Source organism: Electrona antarctica (genome assembly GCF_951216825.1).
Source record: "Electrona antarctica genome assembly, chromosome: 12".
Classification (NCBI taxonomy): domain Eukaryota; kingdom Metazoa; phylum Chordata; class Actinopteri; order Myctophiformes; family Myctophidae; genus Electrona; species Electrona antarctica.
Genome location: NC_136793.1, coordinates 22,200,678 through 22,219,236, shown reverse-complemented (window position 1 = coordinate 22,219,236; position 18,559 = coordinate 22,200,678). Strand labels below are relative to the sequence as shown.

The 18,559-nt window shown below is 41.7% G+C and overlaps 3 protein-coding genes across 3 annotated transcripts; 1 reads left to right on the top strand and 2 right to left on the bottom strand.

Annotated features, from left to right (window-relative positions):
• Nucleotides 1-174: 174 nt before the first annotated feature.
• sprn2 (shadow of prion protein 2) lies at nt 175-3,252 on the top strand. Its single transcript, XM_079516288.1, has 2 exons — nt 175-448; nt 2,105-3,252. The coding sequence occupies exon 2, from the start codon at nt 2,116-2,118 to the stop codon at nt 2,647-2,649; it is 534 nt and encodes a 177-aa protein (XP_079372414.1). The 5' UTR covers nt 175-448; nt 2,105-2,115; the 3' UTR covers nt 2,650-3,252.
• A 5,599-nt stretch (nt 3,253-8,851) lies between these two features.
• LOC306934344 (dynein axonemal assembly factor 1-like) lies at nt 8,852-9,766 on the bottom strand (the record flags this gene model as incomplete). Its single annotated transcript, XM_079516913.1, has 1 exon — nt 8,852-9,766. The coding sequence occupies one exon, from the start codon at nt 9,764-9,766 to the stop codon at nt 8,852-8,854; it is 915 nt and encodes a 304-aa protein (XP_079373039.1).
• Nucleotides 9,767-12,522: 2,756 nt separating this feature from the next.
• prnpb (prion protein b) lies at nt 12,523-18,128 on the bottom strand. Its single transcript, XM_079515436.1, has 2 exons — nt 18,009-18,128; nt 12,523-15,907 (listed from the first exon to the last, which is right to left on the bottom strand). Exon 2 carries the CDS (start codon nt 15,884-15,886, stop codon nt 14,402-14,404), a length of 1,485 nt encoding a protein of 494 aa, XP_079371562.1. The 5' UTR covers nt 15,887-15,907; nt 18,009-18,128; the 3' UTR covers nt 12,523-14,401.
• Between the last annotated feature and the right edge of the window lie 431 nt (nt 18,129-18,559).

Sequence of the window (18,559 nt, the reverse complement as noted above, 5' to 3'; positions counted from 1 at the left end):
TATGTAGACAAACCAGACATTGCATTCAATAGTTTTTTTTTATTTTTTTAAGTTTTTATTTTTTTAAATAGTCACAGCTTTGAGATAAGATTTGATTTTTGTGTTTTACCTAATTGAGTGGGAAAGGACTTTAAATAATACATCCAATTAGAATCTGACTAAGAAAAGAACACCCAGAGCTGTTTATGTTTTCTTGTGGGTGGGACAATGGCTTACAGAAAGGATGACCGTTCCTGTTGACATTGCCCAGCCAATGAGGCAGGCTGAGACGGAGTGATCCCCTACCTGAATGAGATGCAGGTTAAGAGGCTGTCCCTGAATCATACTTTCTTCAGACCGTCAGATAAATCAGTGCTGCTCATACGCTGTCCACTCGACTCTGCTCTGGTGAAAGACAAACAACATCACAATCATCCGGATCACATCACTCTACCAGTCCAGTCAACAGGTAAAATGTGTTGTTGTGATTTAAATTGGTATAGGTTCCTTTAAAGCTTTGTAAACCAAACAGATTTAACGAATAACGAAAATATATAACATGACATATAATAGGCTATATATTTTTGTTAATAGTGGAAATAATTTTGGAAATGTATGAATATTTCTTTACCATGGAAACGATGACACTCATGCAAAATTATTGCAATCATCTCAAGTAGGCCTAATTGTGATTAGGTGATTATGTAATAATTGTGACTGCCATACAGATGAGAGCTGTTTTCATTTTTATGCTACTGTTTTTTACTCTCCATGTCACATGAATGATTCCTTCTTTCGATGAGATTTGCCATATCAAATTATTGATTGTATAACTCACACCTGTCTTGTGCATATACATTACATTATACAGTATATATAGCTGTGATTTCATGTAATGTTCTTTTAAATACAGTTGGCATTCACTTTGTCTATTGCTGAGCCCCATAGAACCCATTCCTTACAGTACAATTAATTTAACTGTAAAGGTTCATCTTTTTTATATTAATTGTCAGTTCAATTTACATTGAGGATTATAGGCTACTGTGTAGAAACCAGACAATTTATTGATGGTGTGGAGACAGACAGACATTTCTGGTGTTCCAAATTCCATGAAATAAATGTATTTAATTAACTTTTTCTGAATGAGTCTGAACAAAAAATCTAATCTGTGACAAGACCCATGGGATTACAGCCAAGCTAAGTGACCCGGTATAATTATAGCTTAAGGTGCCTTGTAAAAGGTCATGGATTACATTGTGTACACAGTGCAATGACGATAGTGAAGAAGATGTCGCACCACTTGTTGATGATTTACAGTAATTTATCTGTCATGACAATTGGCACTAATTTTCTTTTAGAACAGATTTAGACCGATTTGATGTAGCATTAAACATAAGGAAAGGAAAAGCTGTCATGATGGCAACTTTTGTTCTGGGGATCATCAGTTGTGGTCCAAATGGCGCTAGGGTGGTTTAAGAGATGGGTCAAATGCGGAGAACAAATTTCACTGCGGTAACGTGTGTAACAAATCGTACGACTTTGACTTTATTATTTATATAAGCACATTTCAACGTATTCATATTGACCACTTTTATTTGCAGCGGTAGCCTACGTATACATCCAGCAGCACTGCACTCCACTGCAGCATATTCAGAACCAGATTAACCCAGTGCAAATCCCAATTATGAGCCTTGGGAGATTATGAAAGCTATCTGATCCTGTGACAGCCATTGGGTCAGATAGTATTGTCGAGGTTGTGGCACTTTGTGTTGTGTAAGATGTGTGTCATAAAGATGGATTAGGAGTAACACAGTGTGCTCCTTTTCTCTCAATTTGCAGGCAGAGTAAAAATACCACATACTCAGCCACACAGGGCTAAATCCATGATGCGATCATCTGGGTCAGTTTGTGTTTATGTGCACTAAACATAAGTGCCTCTAACCACAGGGGAGACACAGTACTGATGAATTATATAGTATCTAATTCTATGACCGACACCTTTCACCGATTGGTGACATTGAATCAATTATGTAAGTTGTGTATCTCTAAAACATAGGCTACAGAGAGCAGCAGACAACTCTCCTGTGAGCAGCTCCTTACAGCATTGCTACTCTTGTCGTTACAGGGGGATAAACCATGAAGAAACTAGTGCTCACAGTGATGACATCCCTGCTGCTCCTTGCCACTCACTTTCCCACCTCTGAGGCGGGGCGAGGGGGAGGCTTCGGTCGAGGTGGTGGATTCGGCCGCGGAGGTGGCAGCCGCGGTTGGGGTGGTGGTGGTGGAAGCTACAGGCCTGCACCTGTCCAGTCCAGGGGTTCCAGCGCGGGGAGTGTCGCTGGGGCAGCCGCAGCAGGAGCCATGGGGGGAACATTGCTTGGTTCTGCTCTGAGTCGTCCTGGAGGCGGAATGTTTGGAGGAGGAGGGTATGGAGGATACGGAGGAGGATACGGAGGAGGATACGGTGGTGGCTATGGAGGGTACGGTGGCGGGTATGGCCGTGGTGGGTATGGTGGTGGTGGGTATGGCGGCAGGGCTGGTTACGAGCCAGAGGGGTCTGGAGACATGGGATATTACAGTGCATCGAGCGGTCCCATTTATAACAGCATCGTCGTTGTCATTGGTTCCCTGATGTCTGTCCTGATGGGCCACTGGGTGGCAATCATGTAGGGGGCACAGGCAGGCTCCCAGAGACAATCACCCCCAGATTGTGAACACAGCTGCACCTTGGCCAATAACGACCAACCATTTGATCTAAAAGAATGGTACAGAAATGTGATCAAAAGAGATTCCCTGACTCAAAGTGATGCTTGTGTAAATTCCACAAGATCCACTGAATGAGAAGGAGGAGAGGAGAGGAAGCGGAATGTAGCGCGTCTTACAGCACATAAATGTTACACCATTCCCTGTTCTCATGTGTAGCACAGATAAGATATGCTCTGTAGATCTGTCTGAGTTATGTTGACTAACTTTAAAGGTAGGGTAAGAGATATGTTTTTGTTCAAATAAGTGTTAATAGCTCTATATTCTGATAGTACTCATTGTTGCTAAAGTATGTAAAAAACACATTTTATTTATAGGGCACCTTTCACAGACAAGCGCTTGACTAGTTTAAAACATAAAAACAGCAATATAAAACATAAAACAAATGAATAAAATAAGCAGTCGAACATGCAATAATTAAATGATATCCAAATAACAATGGGACAGGACCCAAAAAGCTGCAGTCAAATCCATGTCTCTCCAGCTCTTTTTTTCAAATTAGCAGACAAATTTGGAATTGGAACACTGTCAAATTGAAGCTGATAAATGGGTACGCTCTCCTGACTGGCTGAAATTGGCAACCCACCTGAAAATTTATTTTCTATTTATTAAAGCGCCCCCCTGTTACTAACAAACACACACTCTGTAGCAATGATGATTATTATAATATAGTGCTTCAACCTTTAAACAACAAACATTTCATTTCCACTTACCCTACCTTTAATCCTCTGGTGTCTGGCATTTTGTTTTATAATGTAATTTTGGGTCATGGGTGGAATGGCGGACTACTTGAGGAATAACTGTTTACACTTTAATACTAATAGAGTATATGTTCCCTTCTGAGACTGTGTACTTCATGTCATTTTTACATTTTTTTATATCACTGGTGGTACTAGAACTCAGATGATGAGGTAAAAGAAGATGACATAACAAACATGAATATACTTATTAGAATTATACTGTAAATGCAACTGCATTAGTTGTGAAGACTGACATTGAGTAACGTTCAACCAATAAACATAATGCAGAAAAAAGCAATTAGATTAGTCAACAATGTAGGATATCACGAACACACCAATCAACTCTTCTTGAACTCACACACATTAAAATTCTTTGATTTAATAGACCTCAAAACAGCACAAATATTATATAAAGCCAGACAGAAACTTCTTCCAGATGACATCCAAAATTGGTTCAGGGATAGGGATGGGAGGTACGAGCTGAGAGGGGTACTAAACAACCTAGTGTTAGTACCACACTGAAAAGTATGTGTATCTCCGTTCGCGGGGTGAAACTATGGAATGACCTGCCGGATACAATTAAACAAAGTAAAAACATTTTACAATTCAAAAAAAGGCTCAAAAATGCTATATTGGACAAATACAAAAGTGAATGACTGAAGCATTATTGATTGAATTGCTTGAGTTTTATTTTCGTACTGTTTGATTACTGTGTTCGATAATGTGTTTCTTCTTCTTCTCTGCCTGTCTGTTCTTTCGTTTCCCGTGTTTGTTTGTTAGTTACCCTAACCCTTTTTTGTTGTTTTTTTGTTTTGTTTTTTGTTTGTCTTTGTTTTTGTTTTTGTTTTTGTTTTGTTTTGTTTTTGTTTTCATTTGAAATTTATCTTAGTTACAACTGTACAATATGTAATAAGGATAGGCATTAATAAGCTCCCAGCTTCCGCCTATACCTTTTCGATCATGTCAAATGAGTTTAAAACATGATTCATCTTGTAATGTACTAACGGCATAAGATCGAAATAAACCATTCATTCATTCATTTTGGCTTTTTTATGGAGTTATGTCTACTTCTAAGAAGCAAGTACTAGATTCAAATCAGCCATACCGTTTTTGTGGTAATGCCATTCTGCCAGTATGTTTCATCTAAACATTTAGATACATTGTGATGTCACTATGATATAGCTATATGAACAAGTATGAACAACCAGTGAATGTCAGGTTTGATACATTACAAATTGCTACATAAAAAAGTATTACAACATTGTTATAAAATAAATAAAATAAAAACATTCTAAAAATACTGTTTTTGCTTCATAAAGTTTTTCCAGGAAGGATTATATTGCCCAGGTTCTTTGCATTTGTCACGATCTGCCTCTCCACAGACGTAGCTGAGGTCCAGCTACTGTACATCTGTCTCTTTATCTGTCTCTAGCCACATTTCCTTCAACTACCCAAATCTGCTATCCTCCACTTATCCACCAGATGTCCCCAGACCTTCCCTTCGGTCCCCACCATATCTTTGCACACCTGTTACCACTTTCCTTCTCACCCACCTGAGCTTTCCCACCATGTTTTCCACACCTGAGCTTCATGCTTTAATATTCATACCAAGCTAATTTCCCCTGTTCACTGCCAGATTGTTTAAGTAATGTTACTTGGTGTTTGACTTGACTTTCTAGCCTCTGTATTTCATGTGTTTCTGATTTGAGTCCCGTTCTGATGGTTCTGTCTGCTTGGCCTGTCTTCTGACCTTATGTCTGTCCTTGGATTTTGGATTCCTGCAGCCTGCATGTTCATTTTTGAATTCATGGCCTATATGTTTTGTTGCCAAAACCTTCCTGGTTTTGACCCTTGCTGGCCTTGCCATTCCATAAGCCTGTGACAGCAGCAAAGAGTCACTCTCTGAGTCTTAACCATAGCCTACACTTATAACAGTTATTTCAAGTTCTCCAGCTGTAAAGTGACCAAGGATAATGTTAATGTTGCACACCGTGGAGGAGATCTGGATGGGGTATCATTTCTATACCAACTTATTATTGATCTCTCTATCTCTCTCTCTGTAAAAAAAGAAAGAAATATATATATATATATGTATATGAAGGTTAAAATAATAATGCGTCTGAGTTGTAGAAATAAAAGTAGGCCTATTGAAAATTGGAAACACTTGAAGTGAGGGGCACCCACTGTATCGGCCACATGACATATTACATTGTCATTTAGTGGTTGCTCTAAACAAACATTAAGTCCATAGACTTAGCTGGCAAACAAGTTACATCATAAGTGTTCTAAACAAACATTAATGTTTTGTCTGACTGCTAATAATGTTTGTAGCAGTTTGGTAAACAGCTTACTGTTCTCTGTCATATTACTCAATGTTGATTCATTGTTGTTTTTTGAGTGGTGTAAACCACTCCTACAACTGGCTTTTGTGTGCAGAAAAAAATGAGCATGGTTGCTATGTTCAAAATAATTTCTGACGTAATTAAATCACACCCGGGTGAACTGGATGACCGTAGCAACCATGCTCATTTTTTCTGCACAAAAAAAGCCAGTTGTGAAATCACATCCGGGTGTGATTTCATTACATCAGACATGATTTCATTACGCCAGACCTTACACCACTCAGTTCACACGGGTGTGATTTTTCCTCTTATGCCCAGCTTTGGTGTGTACCCCATAGGGATGATTTGATAGGCTGAGCACGGAGTGTGTACCACGGAATTGAGGATAAAAAGTTGAGGACAGAAAAGTGAGGATGCCAATTGTGATTGGTCGGAATGTGATGATGTATGATGACCTAACTTCACATGAGTGTGAGTTTTAGTTTTAGATAGTTAGTTTAGTTTTAATTGTCCTGGACAATCTATATCATTCGAAGGATCAGACACTTCCTCACCCACTGGAAGCTGAGCCATTGGCTGGAAGGAGCGCAGCGTCTTGCGATTGGGTGAGTTCATTGTAGAGGGGGCGAGGATTTACTATTCTGTGCCTATCGGGTCGCAACTCGGACAGGGCTGAGTCGGCTCAAGCAAACTTCGCAACGTTCGACATGGCAACTCGCTCGCTTTAGCTCGCTCGGTGGTGTCTCTCGTGGCTCAAGTTCGGATGTTGGGCCCGGTGGGTAGAATGCGTGCAGGGTTAACAATGAGGAATTAAGAAGGTAGCCTACTAGCCTACATGATGCTTTGTTGTATTGACCATGGCACTTTCCTCTTAAGATGTTTCGAGGTGACTATACTGTCTACTGCTGTCTGCTGCCATCACGTCTAGTGTGCACTCTTTCTGTATACGTATGTGCTGTTTGGCTGCTACTATAGGCTCACTGAAGGAATAGCAGCATCTGGTTAATCCAGCTGAGTTGGGGGAGGGGGGTGGATTGTACTGCTACAACTGCTGCTGAAAGACTGGGCTGCACAGTAGACCTATAGCCACAGACTGAGGCAGAATAACACTGATAAAATCCCCGGAAATAATCCCATAGGAGAAAAGAGCATGGCCACTCTGGCAGCTCCATCCTACTGGTTTGCTTGTCCGAACACGCAATTTAATTCTTACTTGGATGACAACAAACCTTGAAGACGGAAACTTGACTATTATCCTATACTGCAATCAAAATTTAACCCAGGCAATAAAAGTGTTTCAAAATAAAGTACCATTACAGTTACACTGCTTTTAGTGAATTTAAAGTGCAAGATTTATATCCTACAAGGGACTTGAACACCGATTATAGATAGATAGAAGCAAAACTTCTACTGCTGAGATAGTAAGACAGAAAGCCCATTTGGACAGATATTACACTTTGAGCTTCATGAAGCTCAAAGCCACCAGTAATGAGTGACCACAGGCTCTACATGTCAATAGAAAAAGGAAGACCACGTCCAAGCCTCTTCAAATTCTCTTTCTATTCACAAAAAAAGCTATGGATTGGCACTTTAAGAAATTAGATGTAAGTAAGTAAAGTTTATTTGTAGAGCACCTTTCACAGACAATCACAGTCACAAAGTGCTTTAACAACAATGAAAGTAAAACAAGTCAATAATAGTCAAAGAGTCAATAATAAAGTAAGACAAAAATAGAATAAAAATAAAACAATCAACATTTAACCAAGCCAGTGAAATTGAACAAGGAAGTCAAATAGAGCTATGCAAAGGCCTAAAAGGTCTAAAAAGGTGAGTTTTTAACAGACCTTTAAAGATGTCCACAGAGGCCACAGTTCTTAAGTGGAAGGGGAGCTCATTCCATAGCCTAGGCCCTAGGCCCTATAGGGGCAAAACTGGCAAAGGCTCGATTAGTTATCAATTTTGTGGGAGGAACAACCAGCAAGGCCTGGGATGAGGTTCTCAGAGACCTTCTGGGCACATACGGTTGAAGCAGGTCAGACAGATAAGGAGGTGCCTGGCCATGGTAGGGCTCTGTGTGTCATAACAATTAACTGGGAGCCAGTGTAAGGAGGCAAGGACAGGTTCTATATGACAGGATCTCCTGGACCTGGTCAGCTCAGCGGTATTCTGGACCAGTTGCAGGCAGTCTTAACGAAGCTATAGAGACAGGTAAAAAGAGAAATACAATAATCAAGACGTGATGACACAAAAATGAGTGAATAATCATTTCCAACTCTAGGATGAAACAACTGATCTTAGTTTGGCAATGTTACGAAGGTGATAAAAACAAGTCAGAGACACAGAATGAACGTGCTTATGTAAAAGCATTGACTGTTTTTTTGTTTCTGGGGTTAGAGCATATGTTCTGTTTCAATGACCCAAGGCGTCAGCAACGTTTGCAGCAACCCTACTTGAGGCAACAGTTAAAACTTCTGTTTTGTCTGGATTCATTTGCAAAAGGTTGCTGGCCATCCACTTGTTGATGGCAGAAATACATTTGTGCAGTTTGGTGATCATATCCATCTTGTATGGTTTGAAAAACAATAATTGGATATCATCAGCATAACAATGATAAGAAAATCCATGCTTATAATGGTCCTAGAGGAAGTATAAAGGGCAAACAGGAGTTGACTTAGCACAGAACCCTGTGGAACTCAGAGGAGTAGGGACCAACGGCCACGAGAAGATCCTGTCTGATGAATAGGAATGAAACCAATCTAGATGAAAGGCATTAGTCAATCTCCTCAAATACGGTGGGCTGGACTCTTGGTTTGGTTTGGGCTTGGTGTTCTGTGGCTTTGAAATCAGATCTGGGAATGCTCGGAATGCTCGCCATGCTCGGATCTAACAAGGTACTGGTGTCATTCATCTTGAACAGTAAATTCATGTCTTGGCCTTTGAGATTATTCTCTTGCTGCTGGCTAATTAACTCTTCTAATAATGACTCTTGAGTTTTCCCCTATCTTGTGGTTCTTCTGCGGACTCTCTCTATTTCTGTAAATCCTCATTAGAATCCAGGCTATCCTGCACAGAAGGCTGGATACACCCTCCCACCTGTGATGAGCTCATATCCTGGATTTCGCTACACTCACTGGGATTCTGAGACCCTGGCGTATTGGAGGCCTCGGTCAGCCCTCTCTCTTCTAGCTCTTTGAGACGGCGTCTCTCCTCGTGTTTAGCGTGGATGGGTTTCAAGGCATCGATAGCATCTTGCATTCTCTTCCATTTTCGCATTTGCCATGACTCCTTCTCTTTGCGCTCGGCGTCCAGACCACCTGCGGCCCATGCCTCTGCACATGCTCTATCTATAGGGAGCACCGGAAGGTTATCAAGGAACTTGAGCTGTTTGATATGTACAGTCATCGTCTTCCTGTAGTTGGGAATGTATTTCACCATGTCATTTCCCATCAGATTTAATACCCGCAACTGTGGCATGCACATAAACACAGACAAAATATCTGGGTCCTTCAAAGAGTTGTGGGACATGTCAAGATCACTGATGGAGGGACAATTTATCAAGTGCTCCACATCCGCCTTCATCTCAAGCTTATTGTGGGCAATACGCAGAGTATTCAGCTCAGGGAGGCAGGAGAGGTTCTCTATGGTTTGTATGAAATTGTTGTCGACATTCAGTGTGTAAAGTTTGCTCAGATTTTCAAGGTTTTCTAGCTTGGATATAAGGTTCTGCTGCAGGAACAAGCTACGGAGCTCAGTCTGAGCCTGCAGGTTCTCAATGTGTCGCAGGCCATTGCTCTGCAGCCAAAGACATTTCAGTCCTGTATACTCCTCTAAGTTCTCTATTTGGTCGAAACCTTTGAAGTGCAAGTATAATGTGTCATTCAGGTAAGGTGTCCTATAAAGTTTGTTTTTCTCGCAATGGTCCTTCAGAAATTCCTTGGTCATTCTTGGCCATGTATCTTTTATTCTTTTGCTGATACCTGAATTGTTTCTGTTGACTCCTGCCGTGGTCTGGTGTTTCTTGTTAATTGTGGTGTCCTCTCTATCTATGGAAGGGGAATTGTTTACTACCTCGGCATCCCCAGCTTCAAGCAGTTGTTGACTTTCAGTTATACTGTTTTGTTGTAAATGGTCTGGGTTGACTCCTGTTGTGATCACCAGATTAATTGTGGAGTCCTTTCCATCTTCAGAATAATCCTTTACATCCTCAGCATCTCTAGCATCAAGCAGTTGTTCAGGTGCCATTGTATTGTCCTGGTCTCTGTTGACCCTTCCCGTGTTTCACTATTTACATAATAGTTATATCAGCTGTCTAAAGCACTTTATAGCTGTCTTTGTTGAGTCATCATTTGACATCAGTCTTGCCCATATATGGAGGCCCAAATATCTAATTTTGACTGTTTGTTTAATAATAATAATAATAATATCTCAAACTTATATAGCGCTTTTCTGAGTACCCAAAGACACTTTACATGGGGGGGCTTTACAGAGGTAACAACACAAATAAAAACAACTTTATTAGAAAAAAAAAGAAATAAACACTAAAAGCTATAAAAACATTAAAAGACAGTGAAAAGGGTTAGCTAGGGAAGGCAATGTTGAAGAGGTGGGTCTTGAGGGCGGTTTTGAAGGTTTGGAGGGTGGGGGGCATCTCTGAGTGCCTTAGGGAGGGCATTCCACAGGGTTGGGGCAGCAAAGGCAAATGCTCTGTCACCCCATGTCCGGAGTTTGGTCTTGGGGACGTCAAGGAGGTTTGCATCACCAGACCTGAGGGAGCGGGAGGGGACATGACGTTTGAGGAGGTCACAGAGGTATGGGGGAGCCAGGTTGTCTAGTGCTTTATAGGTGGTCAGGAGTGTTTTGAAGTGGATTCTTTGTTTGACCGGTAGCCAGTGGAGGTCACAGAGGACTGGTGTAATATGGTCTCTGGAACGGGTATTGGTAAGTAGACGGGCAGCTGAGTTCTGGACATATTGCAGTTTATTGAGAACTTTGGAGGTGGTGTCGTATAGAGGATACTGTTGCAGTAATCAAACTAGTTTAGTTTAGTTAATTTGCACACAATGATAAAGATATACAGTTGAAATAATATTGCAAATAATAGAAATGTGCAGGTGCCATAAGAAACCCAAATGGCGTTATATTATACGATAAGTAAAGAAAAAATAAATACATTTGCATCCTTGGCCTACTGGAACTTCAAACTGTTTGGGAGATTAAACAAGAGAGTGGAAGGTCAATTAATTATGAGAAAAATGTACAGTAGTGGAGAGAAAGAAAGAAAGAACAAGAGAACAAGCCCCTAGTCTTCTCTGGTTACATTTGGAATTCGCCTCCAGGCATCAATGTATCAGTATAAAAAAATGTCATGATGAATGAAAATGAAGATGCATGTGCAGGAGTTCAGTGAACGTCTGGTTGTGTCTGATCTCACATGTAAAAAGGATTTCTCACAATGGTCAGTATTATTTTGCCACCATCCCTTAGGGCAGACAGCACTGCTGCTACTGAATGAAAACAAGTTTCAACGTTCTTTTAACATTCTTAGATATTTTCAGAAAGCAGATCTGCGTGAAACTTGCGCATACACCTGGTAAGTCTGTCCCCAAAATTGGCCTGAAGCTTATGAAGTCAGCCACTGAGTACCATGTTTTCCCAATGCAATCTTATGGAAGCAGTACTGCGGATGCGGACAGGCTTTGACTGGCCAGAGGCTGACTAAATAAGCCTGATTTAAGAGGTTGTTTCACCCCGCTCCAAATTTTTCATCTGTAGCTCTCACCTTAACTTTTTGGATACGATGGAAACGGTTTTCTCCACTTGGGCTTGACCCTGCAGGAATATCCTGACAAACATGGAACCTCTTCTAGAGCTAATAGCAGAGGGTGAGGATCCAAACGAGGCTAATATGCTATAGGGCCATATTTGCCAGACAATATTTTCTACTATGTCTAAATCTCACACAAATCAGTACTCTCTGGAGTAATGTGATCAAGATGTATCAATCAGATTTTTAATATTTTTGTATATCCAGCTTTTGTTGTCTGTCCACAAACTTGGTCCTACACAAACAATAAATTCCCATTGACAATGAATGTAGAATGTTATGTCATAGTGTCTGAGCAAACTAGAGTCTATTTGACGTCATGATGATATGATAAGAGTGCCCCTCACTTCACACAGGTGTGATGTATGTTTCTTAATATGAATGACTTGCCTGCATGGGTTGCAAACCAGGCCTGGAGTGCACTTTTCTGGTTCTTTTTCCTTTATGATTATTTCTCCATGCAGACAACAATTGCAGTGACAGATACTGATAAAGAATCTTCAAACGTAATCATTGATTATTATTAATTATAAAGACGCCCACCCAGTGGTTTGCTCACATTTCAGCAGTCAAAGCAGTGTGCATTAATTACGAAAACATAATTTAGTCACTCCATGGAAGTGGAAGTGATGACAATCTGTCACGCATGCTTCATTATAATAACCTCTAAAAACTAGTGTTGCCATAACAGTGCCGTGGTGTCACGTGTAGTCCTTCATAAATATGCTATGTTATGGTATCAACAATTACTCATGTGGCAGCCACACTGGACGCCACTCACTTCACACAAGTGTGACCCCCCCCCCATTAAAACCATTGCACAGCAAAAACATCTAATTTGTTTATTGCACAAATGAGCCAGGAAAAGCACATAGTGGATTAAGAAGTTTATTAAACAAGCCAAGCTTTAGGCAAGGGAAAGGGGCAAGTCTGACAAACGTTTCACCATGAAGATGTAAGAAGTTACAGGGCTGATTTTAAGGGATCTTGAATTTACATTTCTGAAAGTAAAAGCAAACTAAATAAATCCTGTGGAATGCAAACAAGACCTTTCTTTACATGGGATATACTCAAATACATTAAAGCTTTAGACAATGAATGTAGAAACATAACATAACAACATAAAACACAGTTCAGTTCATAGAACCAGCATGTATTCCATGATATAAAAATTTGATCTTGACATCCAACCCATAAACCAGAACCTCAGGGGTAAGAATACAAGAATATCCAGGTCAGTTTAACATCTGCACATTAGAAGCCTTACATAAGAGCACTTACAGAACAATTTACAATCAGGCGAGAGAGTTTACATCCACTTGGAGTGGATATACGTACTGTGTGTGTGTGTGTGTGTGCAAACAAATATTCAGTTTTTCGATATGCAGTAATGGTAAATGGACAGTATAAGCAGTCACATTCTACTAACAATACTAGCAGAGTCAAAGGTCAATGGCTGTAATGATGCTATATTTGGTGAGAACAATGACAATGGTTTCTGTGAAGTTGCATCATTCTTCATCAGATCATCTACCAATACATAAAATGAGTATTAAATAATTAACCTGGATTTGCAATTTGCATTTCTTCATGCCTTATACTGATTAAGTGACAATAATCCAGTTATCGGTTGAAAGCTAAAGTAAAATATGTATGTTGCATCATCATAGACAATTTACACTTATAGAATTGGTAGTATTAGTAATATTATAATTGAAGGTACAGTATGAAAGCAGTTATGTTAACATATTGGCAGGCTATGTAAGCCATAGTAAGAGTTACAGTATTCACTGTTTTTCAGCTCATTGACTACATAGTTCTCCACTGCTATTGCCTCACTGTGCATTGTTGAAACTCCATTGTTAGTACCCTGCAGTTCTGTTTTATTTACACAGAGCATCGCCAGGCTGCACCTTTATAAACCCCACAGGTGCAAGCTAACTTTAACTGCCCTCTCCCACTGACATAAACAGAGAGGCAGGGAAGAGAGAGAACAATCTCCCACAAACAACTTTTAATCAAATATTAATATTAATCAATTAAACGAAACAAAGACTGGCCTTATCAAATGAATAATAATTATTATATTATTATTCTATATTTCTATAATCAACATAGCCATATATTTAATCATTGATAGTACTGCTTATTTTTTCTAGATGCTTTGTGTTTTTATCAGCCAGAGATTGGCACATGTTCTCACACAAGCTTCAGTGTTTAGACTAGAGTGACGCTCTAACAAACTCAGAGAGGATCTTGTTGCATCCTTTTCACAGAAAATTAGCTAAATGTGTTTTAAAGTGCCTATTTCCCCCATGGTCATGAAAAACTTCCAGCATTTCAGTGCAGTTCCCAGGAAAGGGAACTGGCAGTGAAGGGCTTATGATTGGGCTAGCTTAATTCTCAATTTAGGGGGGTTGCAATGGAGTCTGCCAGCTTTGTTGTGTCAGCCATGCACATGCAGAGGCTACAATGCCTACATCTGGTGTAATAAACAATATAACAAACAAAAAAAGGAAAACTATATAACCACACATAATATAAAGTGTCCCAATGAGTGTGAACATACACAACCTGTTCTTTACTCTCTCCATCGTTGTGCTACTCTCGGGATAATGAAATAATCATTGTATGCACTGCAGTCTACATCCACCACCACCCACCCCCGTTAACTTCATTGTCGCTCCTCATCTGTGCATCTGCTTTCACTGTCTCACAACCCCATGCCTCCTCCAACGCCTCTTGTGTTTGTCTCAGTGCAACATCAGCATGTTGCTGTTCAGCAGCATCAGCGCAGTGCTGGAGACCACAGTCAGAAGACCAAGGAGGCTTGTCCCCGGGCGCGGTGCCGCTCCCATGGGTCCTGGTACGTTCCTCTCCATGTATTTCTCAGAGTACACCATGTAGAGCTCCACACACCTCCTGGCCTTCAGCTGCTCAATCAGCGCAGGGTAGCCGATCTCCACCATGCTGACTGTGTCTTCGTCGTCATTATCGCTGACGTCTACTGAAGCCGGGGGCAGAGGCTTTACGCCAGGCCCCTTTGCCGGTTGGGGGGTTATCGGTGCAGGGGTCAGAGGTTTATCCGTTGTGGAGCTGTTACTCTCTGATGTGTTGTTGCCATTAATCTCTGATGTGTTGTTGCCAACACTGTTGTCTGAGGCTGAGGCACCGATAGCAGTCGTTGTAGTGGTGGTAGTGGTAGTGGTGGTGGTGGTGGTGGTCGGATCACTTTTTCTTTGTGGACTTTCTGCGGGTAGCAGATCTGTCCTCTGCATGCATGTTTCCATGTACTTGTCATATCTTACAGGGGGTGAGACAAATTTATAGTCCCTGCTGTAGTCGTTCTCGTCAGTGGACCTGGTGCCATATCGTTTGTACATGTAGTGGTTATAGTGATGCTCCTCTTCATGGCTGTTGAAGTGGAATGGTGGACGAGGGAACCTTCCCAGTCCATAGCCCAGTGCCATCCCTGCCACAGCCCCTGTTCCAGCTGCCAGCAATGCAGTGCGCCCAAACCCTCTGGATTGCTGAGAGGGATTATAACCCATCCCATGAACTGAGCGGGAAAATGGAGAACCACCAGCGTAACCATGACCCCCATATCCATAGCTGCCTCCATATTGAGGGCTCATGATTTGGTTGTTGGGGTTGCGGTTCATGTATCCACCACCATAACCACCATATCCATGGCCTCCAGGATATGCAGCTCCACCACCATATCCACCATAGCCACCAGCTGGGTATTGGTTAGGGTAATATCCTCCTTGATTGGGGTATCCTGCTCTGCCTGGTTGATTTGGGTACCCACCTCCAGCAGGATAGCCCCCTTGGTTGGGGTATCCGCCTGCTGGGTAACCCCCTCGGTTAGGGTATCCTCCAGCGGGGTAGCCCCCTTGGTTGGGGTAACCTCCAGCGGGGTATCCCCCTTGGTTGGGGTAACCTCCAGCGGGGTATCCCCCTTGGTTGGGGTATCCTCCAGCAGGGTTGCGCCCTTGGTTGGGGTAACCTCCAGCGGGGTTGCCCCCTTGATTAGGATAGCTTGGGGGAGCTTGTTTGGGATAGGTAGATCCTTGGTTGGTTCGACTGCCGGTGCCACGGTTGGAGTTGGAGGAGGAGCCCCCACCGCGGTTAGAGGACTTCCCTCCTCCTCCTCCTTTCCCTCCCTTTGCCAGGGAGAAATGGGTGTGGCTCAAAAGCAAAGACAGGCACAGCACAGCCACTGTAGACAACTTCATTTTGCACTGCAGAGAGAAAACCTGGGAGGAGAGGGGATACAATATAAGATACCAATACTTGTGTACAGTCAGTTCATGTAGCTCATGTAAATACGTTTAAGCCCAGTCCACACCAATGCAACTAGTTGCATAAATTACAGTGGTCTGGACTGACCAGTTGCAGACAGGTGCCATTTGGGGATAATGGTTGCAAGTAGTTGCAATTGCAAGTAGTTGTATTGGTGTGGACTGGCCTTTAGGAGCAAGCATTTAATACCCTGTAGTTCAGTGCTTCCCAAACCTTTTCATGTCAAGGACCCCCAAATGGACACTAATTAGCCCGCGGACCCCCATTTGAAAAGATATGCCAGGGACCCCCATAAGAGAAGATTTTTACGGCTCTACTAGCAGTGATTCTCAACCCGTTTAATTTCAAGGACCCCCAGTTTCACATGCATTAGTCTACAGTCTACAGCCATGCAGAGTGTACAAATTGTACACTCTCAGAGTTACAGACCCATAAGGGTCCATTTGGTTCCAAACTTTCATGTAGCTGGGGACCCCCTGGAACTCCCTCAAGGACGCCTGGGGGTCCCCGGATCCCACTTTGGGAACCACTCCTGTAGTTATTTCTATAGGGCCAGACCCCAAAATTGGAATGCTCGGTCCTTCAGCAGGTTGCTATTCGAACATAATTGCAAAATTCATGTTTATTTATTTATTTTATATTTTAATTATTGCAGTGCCAATCATGTCTGTGGGTCTAAACCGTCTAATGAGAAATGTAACAGCTTTTTAGTATGCAAGTCCCATGTAGATCTGATGTTGGTTGCTTATGGGTGTTTTGGCTAGTTTTGGGAGTTTTGGGAGTAAAATTGCCCAAAAAGTATGATGGAAAAATCTGACAACAGGTGCACTGTGAAACGATACCCGGAGGGGCATGCGTTCCCAACAGGCCTTGTTCGGGCATCATTCCCATGCAAGGGGCATCAGCCTAGCTTAAATATACCATTAACAGGAAACCTAAACAATGGATGGACATACGTCTCATAATATGAGCTACAAATGACGACTCATGCATGCAGCATGGGGATAGCTAAACAATGTGCACACTCCTTCATGTACAGTAGCCTATATGGCCTTGGTTTAACATCTGTGTTTTAGGCACATTTTCAGGGTGGAAATGACCAGCATAGTATAGGCTATAATACCTCTTTACAGCATCAATAATTTAATATATAAACCTTACGTCACGTTCTCTGACATTATGTGCCAGGCAGGGAGTGATCAGAACTGTCAAGGGGCCATATCTTTATAAATCACTTAAATCTGCTGAAAAACACATCCACAGTAATTCATTAACACTATACTGGGAATATCACAGGCCATCTATTGTAGGACCACTGGTGCAGCATAATGCCTGCAGCTTGCATACGGGAATTGGGGGCAGCCAGCAGGCTATGCTGTTCTGTTGAGTTCTACTGTAGCCTATGTTGTCATAGCCTTCCAGTTGAGTCTGTTCATCAGACAAACCGCGACGCACAAATACATTTATAATAATTTTACATCTAAACGTCACTAGGTCCCGTAGGCCTACCCGTCCTATATAAAATAGGCGTCCTGTTTCAAAATGGCGCTATAGCCTACAGTATAATTCACAAGCATGTGCAAATGTACACTCATTTGTGTTCTGATTTGATTATTGTGTGAATAACGTAATGATGTTATATAGCCTATATATTGACGATATATTCTATAGCTATGGGCGATTTCTCTATTAAAGTGTGAGGCATCAAGCATGTGTGAGCACTTCAAAGAAAACAATTATTTTGGCAGCATATAGGTAGTAAACTAATAATAGCCTATAATAATAAATATGGTTATTGTTTTTCTCTAGGTAGCACTACTAGCACAGATAAAACACAAGAAAAGCCTGCATCCCTCGGGATTTAATAATGGGGGGTCGAGGAATCGTGTGGCGCAATGGTTTGGGCGTCTGTCCGTGTAACGGTCTGGTCTATTTCTGAAAGCACCTGCTCCTTTTAATCATGTTGATTTCGGAGAACACAAACACAACTATAGAATATGTCACGACGGACCAACCTGTCAACAACAAACTACATGTAAAGATGAGTTGTCTTACCCTGTGTCCGGTGCAAAGTGCAGGTTGTTGTTAATTGTCTCCCCCGGCCTCCTCCGCCCTGTTGTGAACTGACCGACTCTCACTGAATTAAACATCAAAGCAGCAGAGAGGGCGGAGCTTCATTCACAATTCCCAGACCCAGCAGATGACGTCATACGTTCTTGTGGAAATTGATATGCCATATTGTTTAGGGTTTATAGATGTGGAAAAACGTTTAAAAAATAGGATATACAGCTTCTACTTTATCATATGGTCGACAGACATTTGTTTGACATGGGGGGGAACAGATTATAGCTACATGCCACACTTTTTAGCTGGCTAATTGTTATTTTCTTACAATAAGTCTTATTAAAAGACGTAATCTGATTTTATAAGAGCAGTGAGGAGGTTTGTTTTCGGTGTAGGTCTGACGTGTGTATGGCCCGGTATGGCCCCAGCAACACGGGTCAGAGTGGAAAGTCACGTGGGAACTGGGAACACTACAAGAGTATAGTTTTAATTAGCCTGGCTGAGTGTCAAGAATGGTGACACAGAAGAACAGTTTGAGGAAG

Bases quoted from the DNA above. Each gene is read 5' to 3' on its own strand.
- prnpb (XM_079515436.1), bottom strand. From the start codon at position 15,886: ATGAAGTTGTCTACAGTGGCTGTGCTGTGCCTGTCTTTGCTTTTGAGC.
- sprn2 (XM_079516288.1), top strand. From the start codon at position 2,116: ATGAAGAAACTAGTGCTCACAGTGATGACATCCCTGCTGCTCCTTGCC.